Raw genomic sequence first — 25,350 nt, forward strand, 5'->3', positions numbered from 1 at the left:
GTGGCAAAATTGGAGCAAAAACACCTTGATACATTGGTGCAGGTTCAAAATGACCGGTTTTGCTCCAAAATTCCCTTGGCAAATTGACCCTTATACCGGTCACACATCACATGGTTGCGACGTGGCCCTGAAAAGGGAGATCGGTTAGGAAATTTAGCAGCAGCAGAAAATTCCAGCATTGGCAAATGTTTTGCTAGAGCGCTTTCCCCAGTGCTCCCCGCGCTATAAAGCGGGTGAGGCGGCGGGTGTGGTTCACGTAACACAACAGGCAAAACGAGATGTTCCTGCACTGAAAACATTTATTTTACAGTAGTGGTTCATATTCCTTAACATCCTTCTCGTTTCACATAAGGTAATATTCAGACGTACATTATGAACTGACATGCTACAAACAGAACATGATTCCCTGTGCCAATGTCCACGGGGACCCCGGAGTTACACCCTCTCTCTCTCCCCCCCCTGCCCCCCTAAAGACTAACTAAACACACACGGCTGGGTAGACAGACACCTCCTGCAGCTGCTCTCTGCTGCTTCACTTTGGGGATGAAGCCATCATGAACACAGGGTGTTAAGAGCTGACTTTTTTTCTATGCCAGAAATCGGGGGGCAGTTTCTGGCACAGAGGTAAGTGGGGCTACAGCAGGAGTGACCCTCCCAGGGCGAGCCAGAAACAACGCAAAATAACTGCAAATCATTAGGATTTACTTGCTATGGGGGTCCCATCAGTTAAGGAAATGTTAAAGTCAATTACACAAGTTGAAATTAAATACATAAATCGCTTACTAAATGTTACATTTGCGATGTGCGTAGTGTTCGTAAATGGCAAAGCGACGGGCGGCAGGTCTCTGGCAGCGAAGAGGTTAAATCCGAACCCCCGAGCAGGAAGAGAGAGCGTCACTGTGCATACTCCCAGATACGCTGGCACCTCCCTGCTGAGCCAGACCCCAGGACCGGACCCCAGCCTGTCCCTAATCTGCAGTCAGGTCACCCTACTTTAGCCATAAACCCAGGACTGTCTCAGCCTGTCCCTGATACTCTGCAGTTAGGTCACCCTACATTAGCTATAAACCCAGGACTGTCTCAGCCTGTCCCTGATACTCTGCAGTTAGGTCACCCTACATCACATGGACAGTTTTGTGCCACTGAATGAGGTCTTCCCGTGCAGCGTGTTACTGGCACCTCAGGCAGCAGAGCCCCTCTGGCTCCCCCTGCTGGAAAGGTCTCTATACAATGAAGACTCAACTGAACTTCATACCCCTTGGTGAGTCCCTGTCAAACTCCTGGGGTCATCTCTATGCTCCCCTGCCTGTGAGGCTCGGTATCGGCTCTGTATCCTTGGCACAGCGCCAAACACACACGCACGCACACACACACACATACGTGCAGCGCTGTGTACACTACCGCCACTATATACATATAAATACAGCGCTGCAGACTACGAGCACTATATACAAATAATTATGGCCCTGCCCACACTAAACACAGTTACACCAGGAGCTCGCGCACCTGTCCCCTCTTTCGCAGAGTGTTGTGCCGCCATTTTGAAATCTCCCGCTTTCTTTCACCACTCATCACGAAAGGGTTCACGTGGTTGCCCCCTCCTCCGGCTCCCCCCCACCCAACCCCCACCCCCCATATACCAACTAAAAACAAAGAGCAGTGAAACAGGGATGTGGAAACCCAGGAGGTGTCGGTGTGTGCGGGCAGAAGATACAGAGAAGTGAATCATTAGAAGTGGTTACAAAGACCTCCCCCCCGTCCTGTAACTAGAGGGCTACTGCAATGTCTGGGGTTATCCGGGACATTACACAACTCTGTCTCACACTGCATATATACACAAGTCAGGTGCAGGGAGGCAGCAGCAGAGCCAAACTCCCCCTCCCTAACCCAACGTGCAGAGAGCAGGGCAGAGCAGCAGGGCCTGTGTCCCGGTCACATACAGTCACCATGCAACAACCCATTTATACCACAGCCACAGGGGACAGCGTCACTGCTACCCTCCCCCCACACATCCATCACTCGGACATTTAGAGACACAGCGACAGTACAATGCAACTATGCGCTCCAAAGATGGGTCTGATTAAAAGCAGTCTGCTGCTTTACTCGGCCAACGTCAGGAGATCTCCTCTTACCCGTCCCGACACTATTTCTATTTTTAAAATCTCATGCTCTGTTCGGGAGACGGGAGAGTTTGGAAATAAGTGTCCGGGAGGTTAAAATGGACGCTCCCCTTGCTATAACAGCCAGTAACATGAGGTGGGAAACATTCCCCGGTAACATGAGGAGGAAAACATTCCCCCAGTATGAGGGAGGGCGTTCCCCGGTAACATGAGGAGGGAAGACACTTTCCCTGCATTGGGCGTTCTTCTGGGGTTGCGCCCCTGTGCGGTTTACACTGTACCCCCAAAACAAAACTATTTTATAATCATGAAAAGAATTGAAAAAAAAAAAAAAGGTTTTAAAAGCGACTGCAGACGGGTGACGGGTAGCACACATTTGCTGCGTGTGCCCGACGCGTTCTGAGAGTGCAGCGCGGAATGCGTTGTCCATCCAAGTTTCAACCGTGTAAAACTGGAGCCAAAATATTGCAGCAGATTTATCAGAGAGATATTCAAGCCAGTTTCTTACAGAAATCATTCTGCGAACGGTTTACATGAGTGAGACTTTGATAAACACCCAGCGCGTTCCAAAAAACGCCCAGTGTTGTGCAAAGGAGCCGCTGCTCAAAGCAGTAACCAAAGAGGGTAACAGGGGAGGGGTCTTCTCTAACGCCCCCGCCCTCCCCCATCAGTACATGGAAAACTCCATAGCAATGAAACCATTTTAATTTGGCGTTAGGCAAACGCAAGAGCAAAGCGATTTCCTTGGTACACACACACACACACACACACACACACACACACTATGCTGGACACACGGACGAGCGCGCACACAGTTCTGAAAACAGGAGAGGAAAGAGAGGGATATAACTTGTTAACTGCAGCGAGTGTCTTTGCCCATTATCTCTCATGAACACAAACACATTACAGCCATGTATAAACAGAACAGCAGACATGCAGATGGAAGGGGAGAGAGAGAGAGACCGAGAGAGAGAGACCGAGAGAGAAAGAGACCGAGAGAGAGAGAGAGACCGAGAGAGAAAGAGACCGAGAGAGAGAGAGAGAGAAAGAGACCGAGAGAGAGAGAAAGAGACCGAGAGAGAGAGAAAGAGACCGAGAGAGAGAGAAAGAGACCGAGAGAGAGAGAAAGAGACCGAGAGAGAGAGAGAGAGAGAGAGAGAGAGAGAGAGAGAGAGAGAGAAAGAGACCGAGAGAGAGAGAAAGAGACCGAGAGAGAGAGAAAGAGACAGAGAGAGAGAGAAAGAGACCGAGAGAGAGAGAGAAAGAGACCGAGAGAGAAAGAGACCAAGAGAGAGAGAGAGAGAGAGAGAGACCGAGAGAGAGAGAGAGAGAGAGAGAGAGAAAGAGAGAGAGAGAGAGAAAGAGACCGAGGGAGAGACCGAGAGAGAGAGAGACCAAGAGAGAGAGAGAGAGAGAGAGAGACCGAGAGAGACCGAGAGAGAGAGAGAGAGGAAGAGAGAGAGAGAAAGAGAGAGAGAGAAAGAGACCGAGAGAGAGAGAGGAGAGAGAAAGAGACCGAGAGAGAAAGAAAGAGACCGAGAGAGAAAGAAAGAAAGAGACGGAGAGAGAAAGAGAGAGAAAGAAAGAGACAGAGCGACCGAGAGAGAAAGAAAGGGGGATTGGGAGTTGGGGGGGTTTACAGGCCCTGATACAAAAAAAATACCCAATAAAAACTAGACAAAAATAAAATTAAAATAAATGACAAATATGACCATGTAAGTCAGGAGGGCTCCGTAATGAGCATGCGGCGCCCCCACCAGGGCAGCTTCCGGTCACCACACCGAGGGGAGCAGATAAAAAGCTGGTCACATGAGGGTACTGGGAGAGTGGCACTGGGAAGGAGGGGGCAGGTCTGATGTTTACACAGAGGGGGTGTGGGGTCCCATTCAGTCCTCCCCCCTCCTCTCTAATCCTAATGATCTGGGGGGGGTGTAAGAGCGGGCTGCCACGCTCACTCAGTTGAAGGCGTCGGTGCGGTAGCTGGCATGCGAGTCGCTGGTGAGCTGCGTGGTTTCCGTGGCAGAGCTGGGCTGTACCACCACGGGAACATCATCCGCCTCTGGAGAGAAAAGGGGAGAGAAGATATGTAGACTCAGAGCGCAAACCATACACTGCAATCAAAGCAACAGAACTTCAGAGTGTTGCCCTCCTAGCTAAAAGCCGCCGCCCGCTACCCTTCCCCCCACACTCACCCTTCTCGTCGGACTGCAGCTGAGCCTCCAGGTCCTCAGGGGACACGTAGAAGTCCGGCTCCTCCCCCTCGGGGGGCCGCGGTTTGCACTTCCCACAGCAACAGTTACAGCAGCAACACAGACAGCAGCAGCAATAACAGCCCGTGATGAGGCCGCAGAACACAAACAGGGCCTGCGGGGGAGAGGGGACCCCCGATGATAACCAACCCCGACCACTGCCAGACCCCGCCAGTTAAAATGCAGAAACACAGACCCCCAAACTATAATCCCGCCAACATTGTGGCCCACTTATAAGCCAACCCCCCCACATCACAAAGACCCCCAAAATACAACACACTGCTTAGACAGAGACACTCCCACCCCATAAATATAACTCCCCACTCGCACACAGGGGCGCCTCTACGTCACAACCTCCGTCACACAACCCTCCGGGGCTGTTAAAATGATGCAATATGGACGTACCAAATCCCCCGAGTGCCTTACTGCTCCCTGGCCTCCCTGGGAAGGAAGGGGTCAGCACCTACCTTTGCCCACCAGCTGGACAGCACAAAGTACGTGTTGACGTTCTCCTCCCCAAACTGCTCCGCCACGTAGAGTCCCAGGGAGCCGTACTTGTCATAGATGTTCCTCTTCGTGGCGTCCGTCAGGATCCCGTGCGCGTTGTTGATCTCCTTGAACTTTTCGGCCGCCTCCGGGTTATCGGGGTTCTTGTCGGGGTGATACTTCAACGCCAGCTTCCTGCACGCCAAAGAGATGTGGGAGAGGGGGGGGGGGGGACAAGCATTATAGAGAGGGTGCGGGCGTTATAAAGAGGGTACTGGAGTGGGGCAGAGCTGGGCGATGTATAGATGTGTATATTAGCAACACATCAATAATAGTGTATAAAATAGTCATATATAATTATTAATAGTGTATGTATTAGTTATATAATTATATTCACATGTACACAACATGTAATAGGCACCATAATCCCCTGTCCAGAAGAGCTTGCAATCTCATTTTGGTGCCTGGTGCACAGGGAGAGAAGGTCACAAGAATAAGTAAACATTGGGATTTGAACCGGGATACATTTTGGCCTGAAGCAGCAGCCCATAAAGTATCCCAACCATAACCCGGTAATAAAAAAATACTGATAACCTATATCAAATATATTGTCCTAATATCAGTCAGCGAATGACCCGCCCCACCCCGCACCTCTGCACACTGCGGCACCCGCCTCACCCGCTTCCCGCCATCTCTTGCGGGTACCGTGGCAGCCGCCCCACTCCCTCCTAGCTCTCTGAGGACAGCCATTATTACCCAACCCTGGACAGGGGGGGGGGGGAATCTTTTGTCTGGGTGACGTGTCCCCTGCCCCCTCATGATCTTACCGGTAACATCTCTTGATATCATCGAAAGTAGCGTTTTTGTCCAGATCCAGGACATGATACAGAGACTCCCCGGATGTGGAGAGAGAACGCTGCCGCTGGTCCGCCATCTTTAATCACTGCGCAGAAAAAAAAAAGCAAGATACCAAGACGACATTACAGCAGGGATTCCCAACCGGGGGGGGGGGGGGGGGGTGTACATTGAGTGACAGACAGAGCGAATAGGGTCGCCGGACGTATATATGGGGATTGTCCCTTATTTCAGCGTCATATCCCGATAAGATCGGGACGCATCATTGTCCCGTATTTTAGCGCCTTGACGTGAAATGCCTGAACTTAAAAGGACTAATCAAATCAGGGAGTGTAATAGTTACCGTCTCCGATAGATGTCGCCTTGTTAAGTTATTAAAATAATAAAGTTGGGACACTGCCTGGTCATGTATATCTTTATTTATACAGCACCATTCATATACACAGTGCGTCACAGCGGTAATACACGGGGCGTAATAATATAACTATTAGTGGGAATAAGCGCTTCAGGCCTAATATAGGAAAAGGAGTCCCTGCCCCGAAGAGCTTACAGTCTAAGTGGTAAGAACGTACAGAGACAGTAGGAGGGCGTTCTAGTAAGTGCGTCTGCAGGGGGCAAAGGTCAGTGCATAAGAGGTGTAAAGTATCAGCGAGCTGAGCTACACATACACTTCGTTACAGAGGTATCTTAAGAAAGATCCTAAGGGTGGAGAGAGAGGGCGCTAGTCGGATATCGAGGGGAAGGTGGTGTGGGGCAGTCAGTGAGAGGTTTTAGACGGGAGAGGGCTTTAGATACAAAAAGTGGTAGACAGAAAAAATTATTGAGCAGAACACAAGAGTCAGGCAGGTGTATAGTGAGAAATTAGGGCCGAGATGTAATGAGGGGCAGAGGAGGGTAAAGCCTTAAAAAAAAAAAAAGAGAGAGAGTAGGAGACTTTTGTAAGTGATACAGAATTTCATTGGAAGCCAGGTGAGTGTTCAGCAGGGGAGACGGCGAGACAGATTTAGGAAAGAGTAGAGAGATTCTGGCAGCAGTGTTTAGGATAGATTGTAGGGGAGACGGGTGAGAGGCAGGAAGGCCAGACAGCAGGAGGTTACAGTAATCAAGACGGGAGAGAATGAGGGCCTGTGTTAGCGTTTTAGCAGTAGCGGGACAGAGGAAAGTTTGTATCTTTGCAACGTTACGGAGGAAAATAACTACAGGTTTTAGCTACATTGTGAATGTGAGAGGAGAACGTGAGGGAGGAGTCAAATGTGACCCCTGGGCAGCGTGCTTGTGATACTGGGTGTATGATATCACGGCCAACAGTAATGCAGAAGGGGGAGTAGGGCCAGGCTTGGGACGTGTCTTACCCCGCCCGGCCAAGCGCAGAGATGATAAAAACCAAAGAATAGAACAGTCATGCGGGAAAACCCATTCACCTCGAAGCATCATTCATCGCGCATTATGGCATCACACTTTCATACTGGATTTCGGAGTCCCAATATTATAAAAACTTCAAACCTGGCGACCCCCCCCACCCAGGCCATATGATGAGGTTGGATGTGTTTTTTTTTTTTTATATGTATTTGTCAAATATTTTAGCACCTTTTTCCAAAACACAAGACATATCACAGAAAGAGAAAGAAAAAAAAACACAAATATACATTAATCCCAGAAATGATTAAAAATCATAAAAAAACACGTAGGAAAATAACAAACCTAAAAACTAGGACAAAAAACTAAAATGTAATCACAAGTAAACAAAACAGTCATAACTGCACTAAAACAAAAAGGTTTATACTGTATTTGACTAGATCCATTCAACTTTGTCCTCAGTCTTCATTCAGTTCCATTTACACCGCGCCACCTAAGGAAACACCTCCACAACAGCTTCACGCCCCCCGTTCTGTGTGTTATAGCGACTATAGTTATGTAAATAATTGGTATTTTATTATTTTCAAACTCAAAGTTAGCTGGGACAGTCTTGTACTGGGCTTCTCAAAATACACTAGGATGTCTGGCCAAACACCCATATAAAAACACACACAGACACACACTAAGACCCCCTCCCCAATCACTCACATCACTGCCTCTTTATCTGTCAAGCTAAATTTCAATAAAAGGGGTCCCGTTCTTTAAAATATATTTCTGTCGTCACCCTCCATACTCACTCCCATTTTTGGTTACCCTGAATTCCCTCCGGGTTGTGTCCCAGGGAACCTTAAAGCATTTAGTTTGGCTAACATGAAATCAGCAAGAGATCTAATAGACAAAGGGACTCTTATTCCGTTACTTGATTTACAGGAGAAATGCCTCCCCATGAAACTCCCACTTTATGGTTATCTTCAGATCAGACACTTTCTCCTAACAATTTCCCAAACATCCAAATTTGAAGGTCCAACGTCTTTTGAAAAGATGTGTATGGTGGGCACATACCGGAAGGGTCTGATCTCAGAGATTTACGCGGGGCTAGCACGGTCCAGGAGTCCCATCAACCACAATTATATGTTGAAATGGGCTGAAGACCTCAATCTTGATATAGACAGAGATGAATGGGAGGATATTTGGGAAGCAGCAGCCAAAACTTCTATTTGCACTACTACTAAGGAAAATATATATAAGATTCTATTTCAATGGTACTTAATCCCGAGTAGGCTGAGCCGGATCTTCCCTGGCCTGTCTGACCTCTGTTGGAGGGGGTGCGGCCAGAGAGGAGATCTGGTGCATATATGGTGGACATGCCCAAAGATCCAGACTTTCTGGAATATGATATGCTCATTGGTTGAGGAGACGGTAGGAGTTGAGGTCCGGATGGACCCGCTGATATGCCTACTCGCGAAACCCATCGAAGATATCTCTGTCCCTCTTAAAAAACTGGCCTCGTTCATCCTGACTGCGGCTCGCTGCTCAATAGCAGCTAATTGGAAAAAGATTAAACCCCCTTCTAAGCAAATGGTCCTTTGCAAGGTAAGCGAGGTCAAGCTTATGGAATACCTATCGGCGCTCCTGAAACAGAATATAGTACAATATGAGAAAGTTTGGGCACAGTGGCCTTATAATTAAAGAGATTAAAAATGAGATATGGATGCTTCAGTTGGACTCTGCATTAGACCACTAACCCCTCTAAGGGGGAGTTCATGTCTACTCAGGGTCTTTTGACAAGGTGGAGTGGAGGACAACTACACCCCTTCCCTTAGCTCTCCCCGTTCCTATCACCTCTCTCCCCCCTTCTTCTGTTCTTCTCTCTTCTCCCCCTCTCTCTCTCTGCCTATCCTTTACAGTACTAATATAAGGGGTTTGATCTAAGATCCTCCTAAAACTGTTAATTCTCCCGGACGGGATCTACATAGTAGAATCTAAATGCATAGGAGGTTACAAAATACTAGGGGCAGATCGCCTCTTCTCGATCAATCAACCTTGAGATGCTTCGGGTTGTTCACTTTTAAATGTATATGTTAATTAAGTTTACTGTCTATAAACAACCATGTGATGTGAATGTACCCCTGTCAGAAAACAATAAAAAAATATATTTCTGTCCTTTCTCAACAACCGTTGGTATTTTTGCACCATTACTGGCAATCTTCCATTGATCTAGATTTCCAAACACCAAGGATATTGATTCTTTAAGTGCAATTACTTTAACATATTGATGACCCCCTCAGTCTCCTGGGCATCTCGCCTTCTCTCATTAACTTCCTCCTTTGGTCTCCACCAACGGGCCAATTCCAGTACTGCCAAGGATGGTCACCATTTAGACCTGGTCTTTACTAAAAACAGTTTCCTATTCTGATTTCTCTGTCTCCCCCTTTCCACTCTGTCACCATCCCCTTCTATCATCCACCTCCACTCATTCCCATCACCCCCCTCCTACTCCAAACTCTTGTGACCTTCACTCCAAATGACCTCTCTGCTCTGGCCTCTACCCTGAACATATCCCTCTCCCTCTCCCCTTCCTCTGAACCTGACAATCTTGTCAACGCATAACTCTCCTCTCAATATATATGCCATTTCTTGGCTCCGGCACACCCGTCCGTCCCTCTAACCCACAGCCGTGGGTTAAATTGCCAAACACTCTTCCTTCACACCTGTACACGCTCCTCTGAACTATGGAGGAAATCTCACATTCATGCTGAATTTCTGCACTATACATTTCTCCTGTTTTAACTCTGCTCTCTCTAAGGCCAGACACTACGTTGCATCACTCCTCAACACTCACAAATCCTATCCACAGCATCTTCTCTTTGTATTCGACTCCCACACTTCCCATCCTTCACTTCTCCTCAAGCCTATGCCGACCAACTTAAAGGCAAGATAGATGCTATCCAGCAGGAGATTCCTTCTGTCCCCTTGCCCCTCTCTGCTTCTACCCAAGACCGCGATTATAATGCGCACTGCGGCGCGTGCGCAAAATGCAGCAGCTCTATGGGGGCCGGCCATAGTGCGCGCGAGCGATGAAGAGCGACAGTGTGGCAGAATTGAACCGACAAAATATTTCGGTTTTTTTCCTGCGTCACGGCCGCATCACGTGAGCGGTTCAGACAATGAGGGCGAACCAGCCTAGTGACGCCTCCGCCATGCCTCCATCTAAGGTGCACATATCGCTCGGGCGACGCCATGCGCTTCGTCGCACGCGGGCCCTACTATAATTGATGCCTCTGTCCTCCACTCCGTTTCTCCTGCTACAGACTTGGAAGTTGCCAAGCGGATTTTCTTTTCTCCCTCTACCACATGCCCGGTCGGTAATATCCCCCCTCACACCTTATCAGAACTCTTCCTCACATCTTAATCCCCACTCTCACCCCAGATCTTCAATTCCTCCCTGACCTCTGGCCCTTTCCCCTATTCCTTTAAGCATGCGGTGGTCACAACATCTCAAAACCACCCTAGGCCCTACGTGCTCTTCTAACTACCGCCCTGTACCCGTCCTGTCTATTGCCCCCAAACTGCTAGAACCTCTCGTGTTCTCCCATATGATCAACTGATATTGTCGATCACCCTCTTCTTCCTATTCTCAACTCCCTTGGTTTCCGTAACAAAAGCTCTGTCCTGGTTCTCACATTGCCCCCTGCGTATATCTTCGTGGATGGCGCTCTGCCACGCTAAAACTGAGCTCCTCATATTTCCTCATAAACCTAGCTCAATAACCCCTTTTTCCATCACTGTACTACCATCTATCCAGTCGCCAAAGCACGTTGTCTAGGAGCGACATTTGACTCCTCCCTTTCCTTGTCCATTCACATTCACGGCGTGGCAAAAACTTGTCGCTTCTTCCTCCGTAATCCATTCTTCTGTCACGCTACTGCATGACCGTACCCTCTCCCGCCTGGATTAAATAGCGCGTCGAGGTTGCCAGCACTGATCCGTGGTTGTCCCTGTAACCCTGTGATTTATATTAAAAAGGCAAAATCTGCCGGAAGTGGTTTCTACAGTAATTCTTAGCAATGTATTCTATCCCTCGATTGCTGTTCTTTTTGGAGCTCGAGAAGGAATATGCCACAAAGATACAAAATCAGAGTCACAGATGAGAAGGACCACTTACATGTCACGTTCACATGTAGTCACATGTACAAACATTTCAAAAACTCACAGGTCCCACTGTACATCAAGAAGAGACCGGAGTTTGGGAAACTCTGTACATGTGAAAGAGAGACCTGCGAGGTTCGGAAAGCTCTGTGCATGTGAAAGAGAGACCTGTGAGGTTTGGGAAGCTCTGAACACCCGTGAAGGAGAAACACGCAAGGTTTGGGAAGCTCTGAACACACGTGAAGGAAAGACCTGTGAGGTATGGGAAGCTCTGAACACACGTGAAGGAAAGACCTGTGAGGTATGGGAAGCTCTGAACACACGTGAAGGAGAGACCTGTGAGGTATGGGAAGCTCTGAACTCACGTGAAGGAGAGACCTGTGAGGTATGGGAAGCTCTGAACACACGAAGAAGAGACCTGCAAGGTTCGGAAAGCTCTGTACACGTGAAGAAGAGACCCGCGAGGTTCGGAAAGCTCTGTACACGTGAAGAAGAGACCCATGAGGTTTGGAAAGCTGCCACGTGAAGGAGAGACCTGTGAGGTTTGGAAAGCTCTGTCACGTGAAGGAGAGACCTGTGAGGTTTGGAAAGCTCTGTCACGTGAAGGAGAGACCTGTGAGGTTTGGGAAGCTCTGTCACGTGAAGGAGAGACCTGTGAGGTTTGGGAAGCTCTGTACATACTATAACATCTGTTTCTCCTGTTGCTCTGTTGCGAGGTAGAAAAGGCTACATTGATACCTACTTCAAATGGGATGGATCGGGCAGGGTTTATATCAGTAAATGTATTTTTGCCGCCTGTACGAGCGGACGCAGCTTTAATGGAGCACAGAGGGACACACGAGTGTGGCTCAGTGCACAGAGTCTGGGAGTTTAAATCCTCACTAATACACCCCCCTCCCCATCTGCTCAGAGCCAGACGTGACAGGAGGAGCGATGATCTGCAGGGCACTGGCAGAGGAGGGGGATAACGGTGCGAGGGGCACCGACGCAGCCTACGTACCAGCCTGCAATCCGCTCACACATTCACCTGCCTGCAGTCACAGGGTTAACAGGTGACCACATCGCCCACTGTAAAGGCCCAGCAGACGCCGCCCCCCCCTTCCCCTCCACCATTGATCTTTCCACCGAAATCTTCAGCGCAGTCTGCAGCAGCTGAGGCATCATTAACCATTTCCCTGACAAACCCCGCCACCCCCCCTCCTCGCGAACCCATCCCCCTGCAGTGCTGCGTATGCATCAATCATCCGCGTGTTACATTCACAAGGCTATGGATCGACATGGATGGAGAGGGAGGAATAACACGTTAAGAGGCAGCGCACACACTACCCATTAACTTAACCTCTTGGCTGCCAGCAGGGCACGGGGTTAACAGACCACTCACCCCTCCTTCCAACGGAGCCGGGGCTGGAATATAAAGGGATACGGAGTAGGACCACCGCAACATCTAAAGCTTCCTGTAGAATGGTAGCCTACTCCCCCCCCCCCCCCCAAACGCGTCTGGTCTGCGGGGGATATACAGAGCCTGCAGGGAAGGGAATTACAGGGGGGGGGGGGGGGAGCGCAAGATTAGCCAGGGGAGGGGAAGGCTCGAGCGTGGTGACAGAAGCAGCTTCCGGCTGCGACGTCGGGTCACCGCTGGGAAAACTCTGGACACTGAACCACGGAGCGGCAGGCTCGGATGTCTGACGCAGCAGGGGGGATCCATACAGAGAGGGCTGGTCTTGGAAGTGGGAGGGGTCGGCAAAGTGCAGCCATTGGGGGCCGCTCCTCTGCCAAGCCACGTGGGCGGCAACATTAGATCGTCAGCTCCTTTTGCATTGCGCAGGCACCACGAATACATTATTGTGAGCTCAAGGGAGAAGGGCGATTCGTTCGGGCGCAAGCACGCGGTCGGCGATGTTGATATTAAAATCAATGAATTTACGATCAATAAAAAAAAAAAAAGGAGAAAATGAACGGTCAACGCAGTGACAGTCTCACATCGTGTGCGAAACTGCTCGGACTACCACCCGCTGAAGTGGCATCAAAAGAGCAGTGATGCTCTGCCTGGGTTGAAGCGCTCCTAAACCTGTTAAGGCATTTGGGGCAAAGCGCTTTCAACCTTATTTTATGACAAGTTGTAGGATATTTATACTATAAAAAAAAAGGAGAGAATTTAAAAAGCAGGTGGGGGGGGGGGGGGGGTGGGGGAGGGGGGAGTGTGGAAGAGCCAGGCTTCTGGTTGGTAGACATTGAAGTAGTTGTACTTTTTAGTGACATGAAACGTGGCCCGCTGTGTTTAACCATCTCACGGCCAGGCAGAGAAGCAATGTCCCCCAGTCAGCGCAATTCCAGATGTGAATCCACCTCTTGGCAGGGAGGATCATTAACCCTTCCCCTGCCAGAGGGGACTGCAACACCACACACCAACATGAAAGGCAATGCGCCTCTGGCAGGGTAGGAGTTAACAGACTACCAGACTACCTAGAAGGTGTTAAGTAAAGTCAGGGACAGTTTTGACTTGAGTGGATTTAATGACCACCCCCCCTCTCCTGCTTACTGTACAAGACGTGTATACACAAAGCGATGCAATATACACAACACAGGTCACGCCAGGGGTAGCCAACAACAGCCCTCAACAGGTCACATTTACAGGATATTCCTGCTTCAGCACAGGTGGCTCTATCAGTGGCCACCTGTGCTGAAGCAGGGATATGCTAAAAAGCCGACCTGTTGGGTAGCCCTTGAGGACTGGAGTCGCCCACCCCCTGCGTCACACAATCCTACTTACTGATTTCAGTCCCACCTGTGTGTACAACACCGTAATCCTGGCAGTGGGGAGCAAGGCTACAAATCGGTTACCTATCATTCTAGATGTTTACATATATACAGTATGTATACTGTACACACTCCCATATCCATATGTGTACACACACACACACACACACACACACACACACACCACTTAATAGAACCATGTCTGATAGCAGCAGGAAGCATGCTGAACACATCCTTGCACAAAGAGCTTGCAATCTATTCGAGTCCCTGAGGCACAGGGAGATCCTGACATACCCCAAGTGTCTCATACCTGTCCCCACAAGATCCGAAAACCTCCATTAAACGAGGCCTGGAATGAACGGGGTAGGAAAGGCAGACCCCCCCCCCCTCCCGGCCCCCCCACGGAAGCGGATGAACGGATTCGGTGGGACTCCCAGAGAGCGCGTGCTGCAGGGTGGGTGGGTGTTCACACCCCTCCCATGCCAACCTCTTCCCTGCTGCAGGGAGGAGCAGTCCAACAAGGCCCTGAACCAACAAGCCCGGCAGGCATTTGTACAAGGAGGCGGCCGAGTGTGCAGGGTGCGGTTACAGCACGGAAGGGGTTAACGCTGGTTTAATTTCTCTTCAACGGACCTGTTCTTCAGCTCCATAAAAACAGTGTCAGAGGACAGCTCCGGCCTTAATAATACGGGGCCGGGAACGGTCACACAGGAGAGGAATAGGGGGAAAAGGTCTTAAACCGGCCAAGCAGCCCAGGCAGGTAAATCAGGGCGGTCTCCGTAGGGGAAGCAGGGCCCATGTTACCTGGCAAACCGGTTTAAACACCACTGTCCACTAGTGTTGGACCGGGTCTTACTTTAAAAAAAAACACGGGTAACGGGTACCCGGCCAAAACCAAATGATCTACCCGGCCGGGTACCCGGTTACCACTTACCTGGGGGTGGAGGAAGACGGCAGCGACATCCAGGCAGCTCAGCAGAGGCCCTGTGGCGCTGGCAGCATCGGCAGTGTGTTCAGCCCGCGCGGGGGGTGCAGGACTCCATATTAGTGTGAGCTGGGGGAACCATGTGACCGGAGCGTTCCTATTGGACAGCCGGCTGTCCAATAGGAACGCTTCTGCTCCGGTCACATGGTTCCCCAGCGCACACTGCTATGGAGTCCTGCAGTCCCCGCGCCAGCTGAACACACACTGCCGATGCTGCCACAGGACCTCTGCTGAGCTGCCTAGATGTCGCCGCGGGCTTCCTCGTGGGTCTTCCTTGCCTTCCGTCGCTGACAGCAGGTAAGTAATGATGTATTTTTCAGCTACCCTGACATTACCCGGCACCAGGTATTACCCGGGTAATTTCCGGGTAGCTGAAAATCCGCCGGGTAATTCCGGGTACTCGGTACATCACTACTGACCACGCTTTATAAACTTTGGCGAACCACTTTTTCTCTGTGCACACCAAATTTAGATTGCAAGCTCTGTGGGGCAGCGACACAAGCCTGGAAATTGTATGTGAAATCTCTAATTATCAGGGCCATTGTACGCTTGGTCCTAGAACGATACTGTAAAAACCGTGTGCTCTGAGAGGGTCACATCTCATTCACCAACACGCACTAGTGCAGTGTTTTTCAACAAGGGTTCCCGGGCATCCTAAAGGGCTGGCTGTTATTTTCAGGTATTTGAAAATTGTACCAAATACAGAATAATTTCTAATGCATCTGATCTCAGACGCGCTATTAGAGAGGGTTGGGGTTCACCTCTCCTGTCTCACCCTCAAATACTTTCTGGGCAAGCTACCCAGCTACCTGAACAAGCTCCTCACCCCTACCACATGCAGCACCTATCACCTGAGATCAGACTCCAAAAGACTATTCATGGTCCCAAGACTCAACAAAGTATCCGGACGTTCCTCCTTCTCCTTCCGTGCACCCCAAAACTGGAACAACCTACCAGAGACTCTCATATCCACCACCAGCTTAAGTTTTTTCAAATCTAAGGCTGTCTCACACTTTAATCTGGTCTGTAACTGTTTCATACGCTCATAATATATATTTTCTTTAACTGTGCACGCAATGTCTTGTATATAATGTATACCCTGTTCATTTATGTAACTGTATTTGTAACCATGTATTATTTTGTTTTACTCTGTGCCCAGGACATACTTGAAAACGAGAGGTAACTCTCAATGTATTACTTCCTGGTAAAATATTTTATAAATAAATAAATAAATAAATAATACAATGCATCTGATCTCAGGCGCGCTATTAGAGAGGGTTGGGGTTCCTTACAATGCATCTGATCTCAGACGCGCTATTAGAGAGGGTTGGGGTTCCTTACAATGCATCTGAGCTCAGACGCGCTATTAGAGAGGGTTGGGGTTCCTTACAATGCATCTGATCTCAGACGCGCTATTAGAGAGGGTCGGGGTTCCTTACAATGCATCTGATCTCAGACGCGCTATTAGAGAGGGTCGGGGTTCCTTACAATGCATCTGAGCTCAGACGCGCTATTAGAGAGGGTTGGGGTTCCTTACAATGCATCTGATCTCAGACGCGCTATTAGAGAGGGTTGGGGTTCCTTACAATGCATCTGATCTCAGACGCGCTATTAGAGAGGGTTGGGGTTCCTTACAATGCATCTGATCTCAGGCACGCTATTAGAGAGGGTTGGGGTTCCTTACAATGCATCTGATCTCAGACGCGCTATTAGAGAGGGTTGGGGTTCCTTACAATGCATCTGAGCTCAGACGCGCTATTAGAGAGGGTTGGGGTTCCTTACAATGCATCTGATCTCAGACGCGCTATTAGAGAGGGTTGGGGTTCCTTACAATGCATCTGATCTCAGACGCGCTATTAGAGAGGGTTGGGGTTCCTTACAATGCATCTGATCTCAGACGCGCTATTAGAGAGGGTTGGGGTTCCTTACAATGCATCTGATCTCAGACGCGCTATTAGTCTAAGTCCATAGTGACTTCAGCGTGCGGAGGCAAGCTGAGGGAAAGCGGGTGCTCTCCCTGGCCTTAGTTCGCGTGCCGCCCGGGGGCGTGTCAGGGGGGCGGGCCAGTGACGTCATGGAGCTGGTTCGCCATCATTGGGCGAACCGCTCACGTGAACCGGCCTTGCGCTCCTGTGAGCTCCGAAACTAAAAATTGACTTGTCGGATACGCCTGCGGAAGCGTGCGCGAGCCCCTGCTAAAGCCGCTCTCATTGCGGCTGCAGGGGCTCACTGCCGAGCGCGAGTCAGCGCCTAAGCGCAGACCATGCCCGCAGCCTTAGAGAGGGTTGGGGTTCCTTAGAATTTCACAATATAATTATAGTTTCTTAATCAAAAAAAACAAATGGGAGATCCCGGGACTAGAGAGAAGTAAATATCTACATTGTAGCACTATCACCATATTTCCTGATAAAATAATTGTTTTAGTACGTACATAATATAAATAAAGTCAGAGAAGGAGGATCCGGAAGCCGACGCAGACTGAAAACGCAGTAATGGCGATTCTCAGGCGCAACTTTTTTTAAACAGACACAAAATCTGTTCAGAAAAAAACAAACGTACCCTTCTAATAAAAACAGAAGGAGTGTTTTTACCGAAAGGGAAGCAGCGAGATTTGCAGCTTATGAATAGACGCAGAAGATACCCCCGACGGTCCAAGACAGCCAGAACTATGTGGAACTTTCTTTGTCCGGTAAAAAAAAATAGCGCATGAAAAAGCTGAACGTCTCAGAATCTCCCCGGCTTCTAGACCATGCAGTAGTTCGAGTGAGTAAAAGGGCAACGGGCCGTGCAAAGGGGGGGCCGGGGGCAGTTGCAAAGGGGGGGGGGGGCCGAGCTGACTGAGGGCAGTTGCAAAATGGGGGGGGGGGGCGACTGAGGGCAGTTGCAAAATGGGGGGGGGGGGGGGAACGGGAGGCCTTATACCGATGTTATTGTTCTATAAACCAATGTTTATAAAGGAAAATGACAGTTGACTACACAGCTGAACCTCCATTACCAGTACGCTGTGAGGTCATCTACAGGAAGTGATGTCACAATGCCGATATTAGGTCTGCCAATCCCTTCCTGGAAAATGGCCTGATGCAAACTTGACCCAAATGCATATTGCAGCGACACAGAACCCGTCCAGTCAGATTTAACGCCCTATGTCCGGTCTAGGACATTTGGTCGCGGTCATTTCATAGCGACCAAATGACGGCCGGCGTTTCACCGCGACTCACACCACCGCCGGAACTTGTTGCCGCCGGCCACGTCGCTGCTAAGGTAAGTGCCTAAAACTCCATACCCTAAACCCTTACCCTGAAACTCCTTAAATTAACCCCCTATCCTTAATAGTAATAAAACATACCTTAGATGCGTCCAGCGGCGGCGGGGAGTCCAGCGGCAAATCGGCTGCGGCGGAGGGTCTGCCTGCGGCCGAACGCCAGCTGTGTTTAGGTCGCGGCGAAACAGCCGTGACCAAAACACCCCATTCTGCCCAGTGACACCATCAAGTCCCAAATAGGAGGTACCCAACCTCTCATTGTATGGGTGCACCCCTAACAACCTCTTCTCTGTGAGCATATCCGTCTCACACACACCCTGCCTGCTATTCCAAGATACTGCCGATTCGTGTTGCTGAGCGAGAGGTGTTTGCATATTTAAACAAGTGTGATGTGCCTGTAATTAAATAAACCCTGAGATCTGCGGTGATTTCCCACTTTGCTAAAACACGAATCTCGCAGCTTCTCAGACCGTGCTGCTTCGCTGCAGCACGAGTCCAGCGATTCACGAGGGAGATTACACCAAGGAGATCCGGATAAGGGTGCACAGATGCATCTAACAAAAGCGCCGTACTGGAACAGGGGTGCAGCCACCACCGGGAAGCAATGCACAGATCATAAAGTAGGGACTTTCTGTGCCTTAAGACTAAATCAGTGTTGGGAGGGTCAGTCGTCATCACTGAGTCACACACACACGGTTTGCATAATCAGAAAGTGAAACTTGGAAATGTCTTGCAACGCGCTTCTGTACTTGGACATGAGATCCTTAAAAATATTACTGTTACTTCAAAATGTGGGAGCATTTGGAAGAAAGTAGGAACAGACCAACACCAAAACCCATCCCATGACCCCAAATATGTGCATCTGGGACATTTTGTACCATGTTTCCGAATAAAAGTTCTTCTCGGGGTGTAAATTGTCACTGAATGACAGTGTCTCGTCAGTGTCCCCAATTCATACCACTATTCCAGTTCCAACAGCACGAAGAAGACTTTACAGCCTCACACCGGCTCCTCTCCATGTAACTTTCTAGCAAACGCACACAACTCGTCAAGTACACGCTTTAACTTCTCATGTTGTATGTTCCATGGTATTCCTAATGCATACTTCTCTCTAGTTAAGCGACTAAAGCAGTGTTTTTCAACAGACGTTCCTAGAAACCCTTGTGTTCCCCGGACGTCCCTTAAAAGTTCACTGCAATTTTCAGGTCTTTTGAAAATTGTACCAAATACAAAAGAATTTACAATACATCTGATTTCAAACGCATTATTAGAGAGGGTTGGGGATCCTTACAATGCATCTGATCTCAGACACGCTATTAGAGAGGGTTGTGGTTCCTTACAATGCATCTGATCTCAGGCGCGCTATTAGAGAGGGTTGGGGTTCCTTACAATGCATCTTATCTCAGACACGCTATTAGAGAGGGTTGGGGTTCCTTACAATGCATCTGATCTCAGACATGCTATTAGAGAGGGTTGGGGTTCCTTACAATGCACGTGATCTCAGGCGTGCTATTAGAGAGGGTTGGGGTTCCTTACAATGCATCTGATCTCAGACACGCTATTAGAGAGGGTTGGGGTTCCTTACAATGCATCTGATCTCAGACGCGCTATTAGAGAGGGTTGGGGTTCCTTACAATGCATCTGATCTCAGACATGCTATTAGAGAGGGTTGGGGTTCCTTACAATGCATCTGATCTCAGACACGCTGTTAGAGAGGGTTGGGGTTCCTTACAATGCATGTGATCTCAGGCGCGCTATTAGAGAGGGTCGGGGTTCCTTACAAAGCATCTGATCTCAGACGCGCTATTAGAGAGGGTTGGGGTTCCTTACAATGCATCTGATCTCAGACATGCTATTAGAGAGGGTTGGGGTTCCTTACAATGCATCTGATCTCAGACGCGCTATTAGAGAGGGTTGGGGTTCCTTACAATGCATCTGATCTCAGACATGCTATTAGAGAGGGTTGGGGTTCCTTACAATGCATCTGATCTCAGACGCGCTATTAGAGAGGGTTGGGGTTCCTTACAATGCATGTGATCTCAGACGCGCTATTAGAGAGGGTCGGGGTTCCTTACAATGCATCTGATCTCAGACGCGCTATTAGAGAGGGTCGGGGTTCCTTACAATGCATCTGATCTCAGACGCGCTATTAGAGAGGGTCGGGGTTCCTTACAAAGCATCTGATCTCAGACGCGCTATTAGAGAGGGTTGGGGTTCCTTACAAAGCATCTGATCTCAGACGCGCTATTAGAGAGGGTTGGGGTTCCTTACAATGCATCTGATCTCAGACGCGCTATTAGAGAGGGTTGGGGTTCCTTACAATGCATCTGATCTCAGACATGCTATTAGAGAGGGTTGGGGTTCCTTACAATGCATCTGATCTCAGACGCGCTATTAGAGAGGGTTGGGGTTCCTTACAATGCATGTGATCTCAGACGCGCTATTAGAGAGGGTCGGGGTTCCTTACAATGCATCTGATCTCAGACGCGCTATTAGAGAGGGTTGGGGTTCCTTACAATGCATCTGATCTCAGACGCGCTATTAGAGAGGGTTGGGGTTCCTTACAAAGCATCTGATCTCAGACGCGCTATTAGAGAGGGTTGGGGTTCCTTACAATGCATCTGATCTCAGACGCGCTATTAGAGAGGGTTGGGGTTCCTTACAATGCATCTGATCTCAGACGCGCTATTAGAGAGGGTCGGGGTTCCTTACAAAGCATCTGATCTCAGACGCGCTATTAGAGAGGGTTGGGGTTCCTTACAATGCATCTGATCTCAGACATGCTATTAGAGAGGGTTGGGGTTCCTTACAATGCATCTGATCTCAGACGCGCTATTAGAGAGGGTTGGGGTTCCTTACAATGCATCTGATCTCAGACATGCTATTAGAGAGGGTTGGGGTTCCTTACAATGCATGTGATCTCAGACGCGCTATTAGAGAGGGTTGGGGTTCCTTACAATGCATGTGATCTCAGACGTGCTATTAGAGAGGGTCGGGGTTCCTTACAATGCATCTGATCTCAGACGCGCTATTAGAGAGGGTTGGGGTTCCTTACAATGCATCTGATCTCAGACGCGCTATTAGAGAGGGTTGGGGTTCCTTACAATGCATCTGATCTCAGACGCGCTATTAGAGAGGGTTGGGGTTCCTTACAATGCATCTGATCTCAGACGCGCTATTAGAGAGGGTTGGGGTTCCTTACAATGCATGTGATCTCAGACGCGCTATTAGAGAGGGTTGGGGTTCCTTACAATGCATGTGATCTCAGACGTGCTATTAGAGAGGGTCGGGGTTCCTTACAATGCATCTGATCTCAGACGCGCTATTAGAGAGGGTTGGGGTTCCTTACAATGCATCTGATCTCAGACGCGCTATTAGAGAGGGTTGGGGTTCCTTACAATGCATCTGATCTCAGACGCGCTATTAGAGAGGGTTGGGGTTCCTTACAATGCATCTGATCTCAGACGCGCTATTAGAGAGGGTTGGGGTTCCTTACAATGCATCTGATCTCAGACGCGCTATTAGAGAGGGTTGGGGTTCCTTACAATGCATGTGATCTCAGACGCGCTATTAGAGAGGGTCGGGGTTCCTTACAATGCATCTGATCTCAGACGCGCTATTAGAGAGGGTCGGGGTTCCTTACAATGCATCTGATCTCAGACGCGCTATTAGAGAGGGTTGGGGTTCCTTACAATGCATCTGATCTCAGACGCGCTATTAGAGAGGGTTGGGGTTCCTTACAATGCATCTGATCTCAGACGCGCTATTAGAGAGGGTTGGGGTTCCTTACAATGCATCTGATCTCAGGCGCGCTATTAGAGAGGGTTGGGGTTCCTTAGGCTGCGTCCCGGCAGGCGCTGACCACACTCATGCTTGAGAGCGGCGATGTCACCAACTCTCTAAGCATGAGCACTGGGTGTCCGGTCTATTTTGCAAGCGGGAGCGGGGGGGGGGGGGCATTGGAGGCATGTTGAGCGCGCTTCAAACTCACTTTATTTTGTCTCAAGCGCCAAGCTTGGGAGAGCGCGCGCACCGTGTGAACGGGGACGTCAACATTAAGAGTACAAGAAGTAAAAGCGGCAAGCGCCGAGCGCACAGCACGCTCAGCGGGGACGCAGCCTTACAATGCATCTGATCTCAGACGCGCTATTAGAGAGGGTTGGGGTTCCTTACAATGCATCTGATCTCAGACGCGCTATTAGAGAGGGTCGGGGTTCCTTACAATGCATCTGATCTCAGACGCGCTATTAGAGAGGGTCAGGGTTCCTTACAATGCATCTGATCTCAGACGCGCTATTAGAGAGGGTCGGGGTTCCTTACAATGCATCTGATCTCAGACGCGCTATTAGAGAGGGTCAGGGTTCCTTACAATGCATCTGATCTCAGACGCGCTATTAGAGAGGGTCGGGGTTCCGCAGAATTTCACAACATAATTATAGGTTTCCATAAAATCAACATAAAAGGTTAAAAAAACGCTGGACTTAGCAGTGCTGCGCTCAGTGTAAAGTTACTTATGCTGACAGTGTACACAGCGCTGCACATAGAATTATGCAGACATGAGTACCTGCCCAGTAGAGCTTACACTCTAATTTTGGTGCCTGAGGCACAGGGAGATAAAGTGACTTGTCCAAAGTCACAAGAAGACGACACCGGGAATTGAACCAGGCTCCCCTGACGCACACTGCTTTTATATATCGTTTTTGGTGATTAATAACATTTGACGGCTGGGCCCCTAGTATCAAAAGAAAAGCCACTGAACCATATCATTGCCGCCCCCCATACTCAATTTGCATGCGACAACCCCTGACAAAGGGGCCCCTGCAACACATTGCTTTGCATGTTTCAATATACCAATGGTTTCCAACCTTTTTTTGGTTATGGAAACCTATAATTATATATGTGAAATTCTGCAGAACCCCAACCCTAATAGCGTGACTGAGATCAGATGCATTGTAAGGAACCCCGACCCTCTCTAATAGCGCGTCTGAGATCAGATGCATTGTAAGGAACCCCAACCCTCTCTAATAGCGCGTCTGAGATCAGATGCATTGTAAGGAACCCCAACCCTCTCTAATAGCGCGTCTGAGATCAGATGCATTGTAAGGAACCCCAACCCCCTCTAATAGCGCGTCCGAGATCAGATGCATTGTAAGGAACCCCAACCCTCTCTAACAGCGCGTCTGAGATCAGATGCATTGTAAGGAACCCCAACCCTCTCTAATAGCGCATCTGAGATCAGATGCATTGTAAGGAACCCCAACCCTCTCTAATAGCGCATCTGAGATCAGATGCATTGTAAATATCTTCTGTATTTGGTACAATTTTCATATGACCTGAAAATTGCAGGGAACCCCTTAGGGATGTCCGCGGAACCCAAGGGCTCCTAGGAACTCCTGCTGAGAAACACGGCTATATGCTTTGCAATTCCCCAAACCCACCCTCCCTCACATGCTGAACCTCGTGATATCACGCAGTGCAGGGGTACATATCATTTCCAACACGTGTGTCTTGTTTAATAACAGAAATCCATGCATGGCACATGTAACCTCAATGCTGACCTGAACCCGAAATACCGTTACCACCGGGGGGTTTGACGCTGATGAGAATGACCAGGTGGAAGGTTTTGAACGTCGCAAAAGGTTTATTTGAATATCAAGCCTTTGGAAAATGGTCAGATCCGGAAACACGCAATAAGTAAAGCTTTCCACACGGGGTGGTCAGGGTCCCTGTGTTTGCGTGTCTCAGAAATGCTGAGAGGGATCTAAAGGTTCAGCATAGAAAAAGGGAACTCAAACCCGATACCCTGCAAACCACTGGATAGAAATAACATACTGCAGCCGTCATATCCACAGCACTGCACAAATGTATATACAGTACTGCAACACACATATACATAGATGTGTATATATTATATATACACACACATCTGTGTCACTGCACAGATACCTTCTCCCTCTAGGCCCATATCTTCTCTATACCCCCTCCCCCCCCCCCCCCCCCCCCAATCCAAAACCTGGGTGGATGCAGGGGATCTGCACCTTACATTTGTCCTGGGCCCAATGGTTTCTGTTGGCAGCCCAGGTATAATATGCACACATATATATATATATATATATATATATATACATATATACATACACACACTGCTCTGCACAGTTACATATAGGAGAGAAGCACTGATTTATATATACATATATGTACAATGTAAATCAGTGCATCTCTCTTATGTAATTGTGCAGGGCAATGTGTGTGTGTGTGTGTGTGTGTGTGTGTGTGTGTGTGTGTGTGTGTATATATATATATATATATATACATACACACACACCACACACACACACACACACACACACACACACACACACACACGTCTGCTTGTAGGAGGTGCAGGGCACAGATGGCTCTTTAGGTGATAACAGTCTGTCTCACTGACAGATAGATATATATAGATAGATAGATATATACATATACACACACGGATATCACTGCAAAGAGTATGATGTATGATATATACACATATATATATTACACAGAGATATCACTGCAGTGTATGATGTATGATATATACACATATATACTACACACAGAGATATCACTGCAGTGTATGATATATACACACACACACACACACACACACACACACACACAAAAACTGCAGAGTATGATACACACAATACAGATAGAGCAGGAGTATATATATTACACACACACACACACACACACACACACACACACACACACACACACACACAGAGGGGGGTCTCAGCGCTCTCACCTCCGGTTCTACACCCGGTCCTGCTCGGGGGATTCTGCGCCCGGTCTTGCTCGGGGTATTCTGCGCCCGGTCCCGGCGCTGCTCGGGTTCTATACCCGGTCCGGCGCTGCTCGGGTTCTATACCCAGTCCCGTTCGGATTCTGCGCCCGGTCCCGGTGCTGCTCGGTTTCGGCTCCGTCAAGTCTCCCCGGTGGCTCCTCAGTCAGACGCAGAGGGGGGCGGTGCGTGCGCGTTCCCGGTTCTGACGTCACAGAGGTCCGCAGCAAGCGCGCTCCTGGGGGCCGGCGGGCGCGCACAAGGACCCCCCCCTCTCCTCCAGGCGAAGAGGGAGAGTGATTATTCCTATATTCATCATCCGA

The 25,350-nt window shown here is 49.1% G+C and overlaps 1 protein-coding gene across 2 annotated transcripts; it reads right to left on the minus strand.

Annotated features, from left to right (window-relative positions):
- Window positions 1–276: 276 nt before the first annotated feature.
- DNAJC5 (DnaJ heat shock protein family (Hsp40) member C5) lies at window positions 277–25,224 on the minus strand. 2 transcript variants are annotated; one of them, XM_075571670.1, is made up of 5 exons: window positions 24,992–25,224; window positions 5,683–5,798; window positions 4,837–5,050; window positions 4,313–4,484; window positions 277–4,179 (listed from the first exon to the last, which is right to left on the minus strand). In XM_075571670.1, exons 2-5 carry the CDS (start codon window positions 5,787–5,789, stop codon window positions 4,076–4,078), a joined length of 597 nt encoding a protein of 198 aa, XP_075427785.1. In that variant the 5' UTR covers window positions 5,790–5,798; window positions 24,992–25,224; the 3' UTR covers window positions 277–4,075. The 2 variants fall into 2 exon arrangements, with proteins under 2 accessions (XP_075427785.1, XP_075427786.1); XM_075571671.1 differs by lacking the exon at window positions 24,992–25,224 and adding an exon at window positions 12,597–12,748.
- Between the last annotated feature and the right edge of the window lie 126 nt (window positions 25,225–25,350).

Source organism: Ascaphus truei, chromosome 15 (assembly GCF_040206685.1).
Source record: "Ascaphus truei isolate aAscTru1 chromosome 15, aAscTru1.hap1, whole genome shotgun sequence".
NCBI lineage: Eukaryota > Metazoa > Chordata > Amphibia > Anura > Ascaphidae > Ascaphus > Ascaphus truei.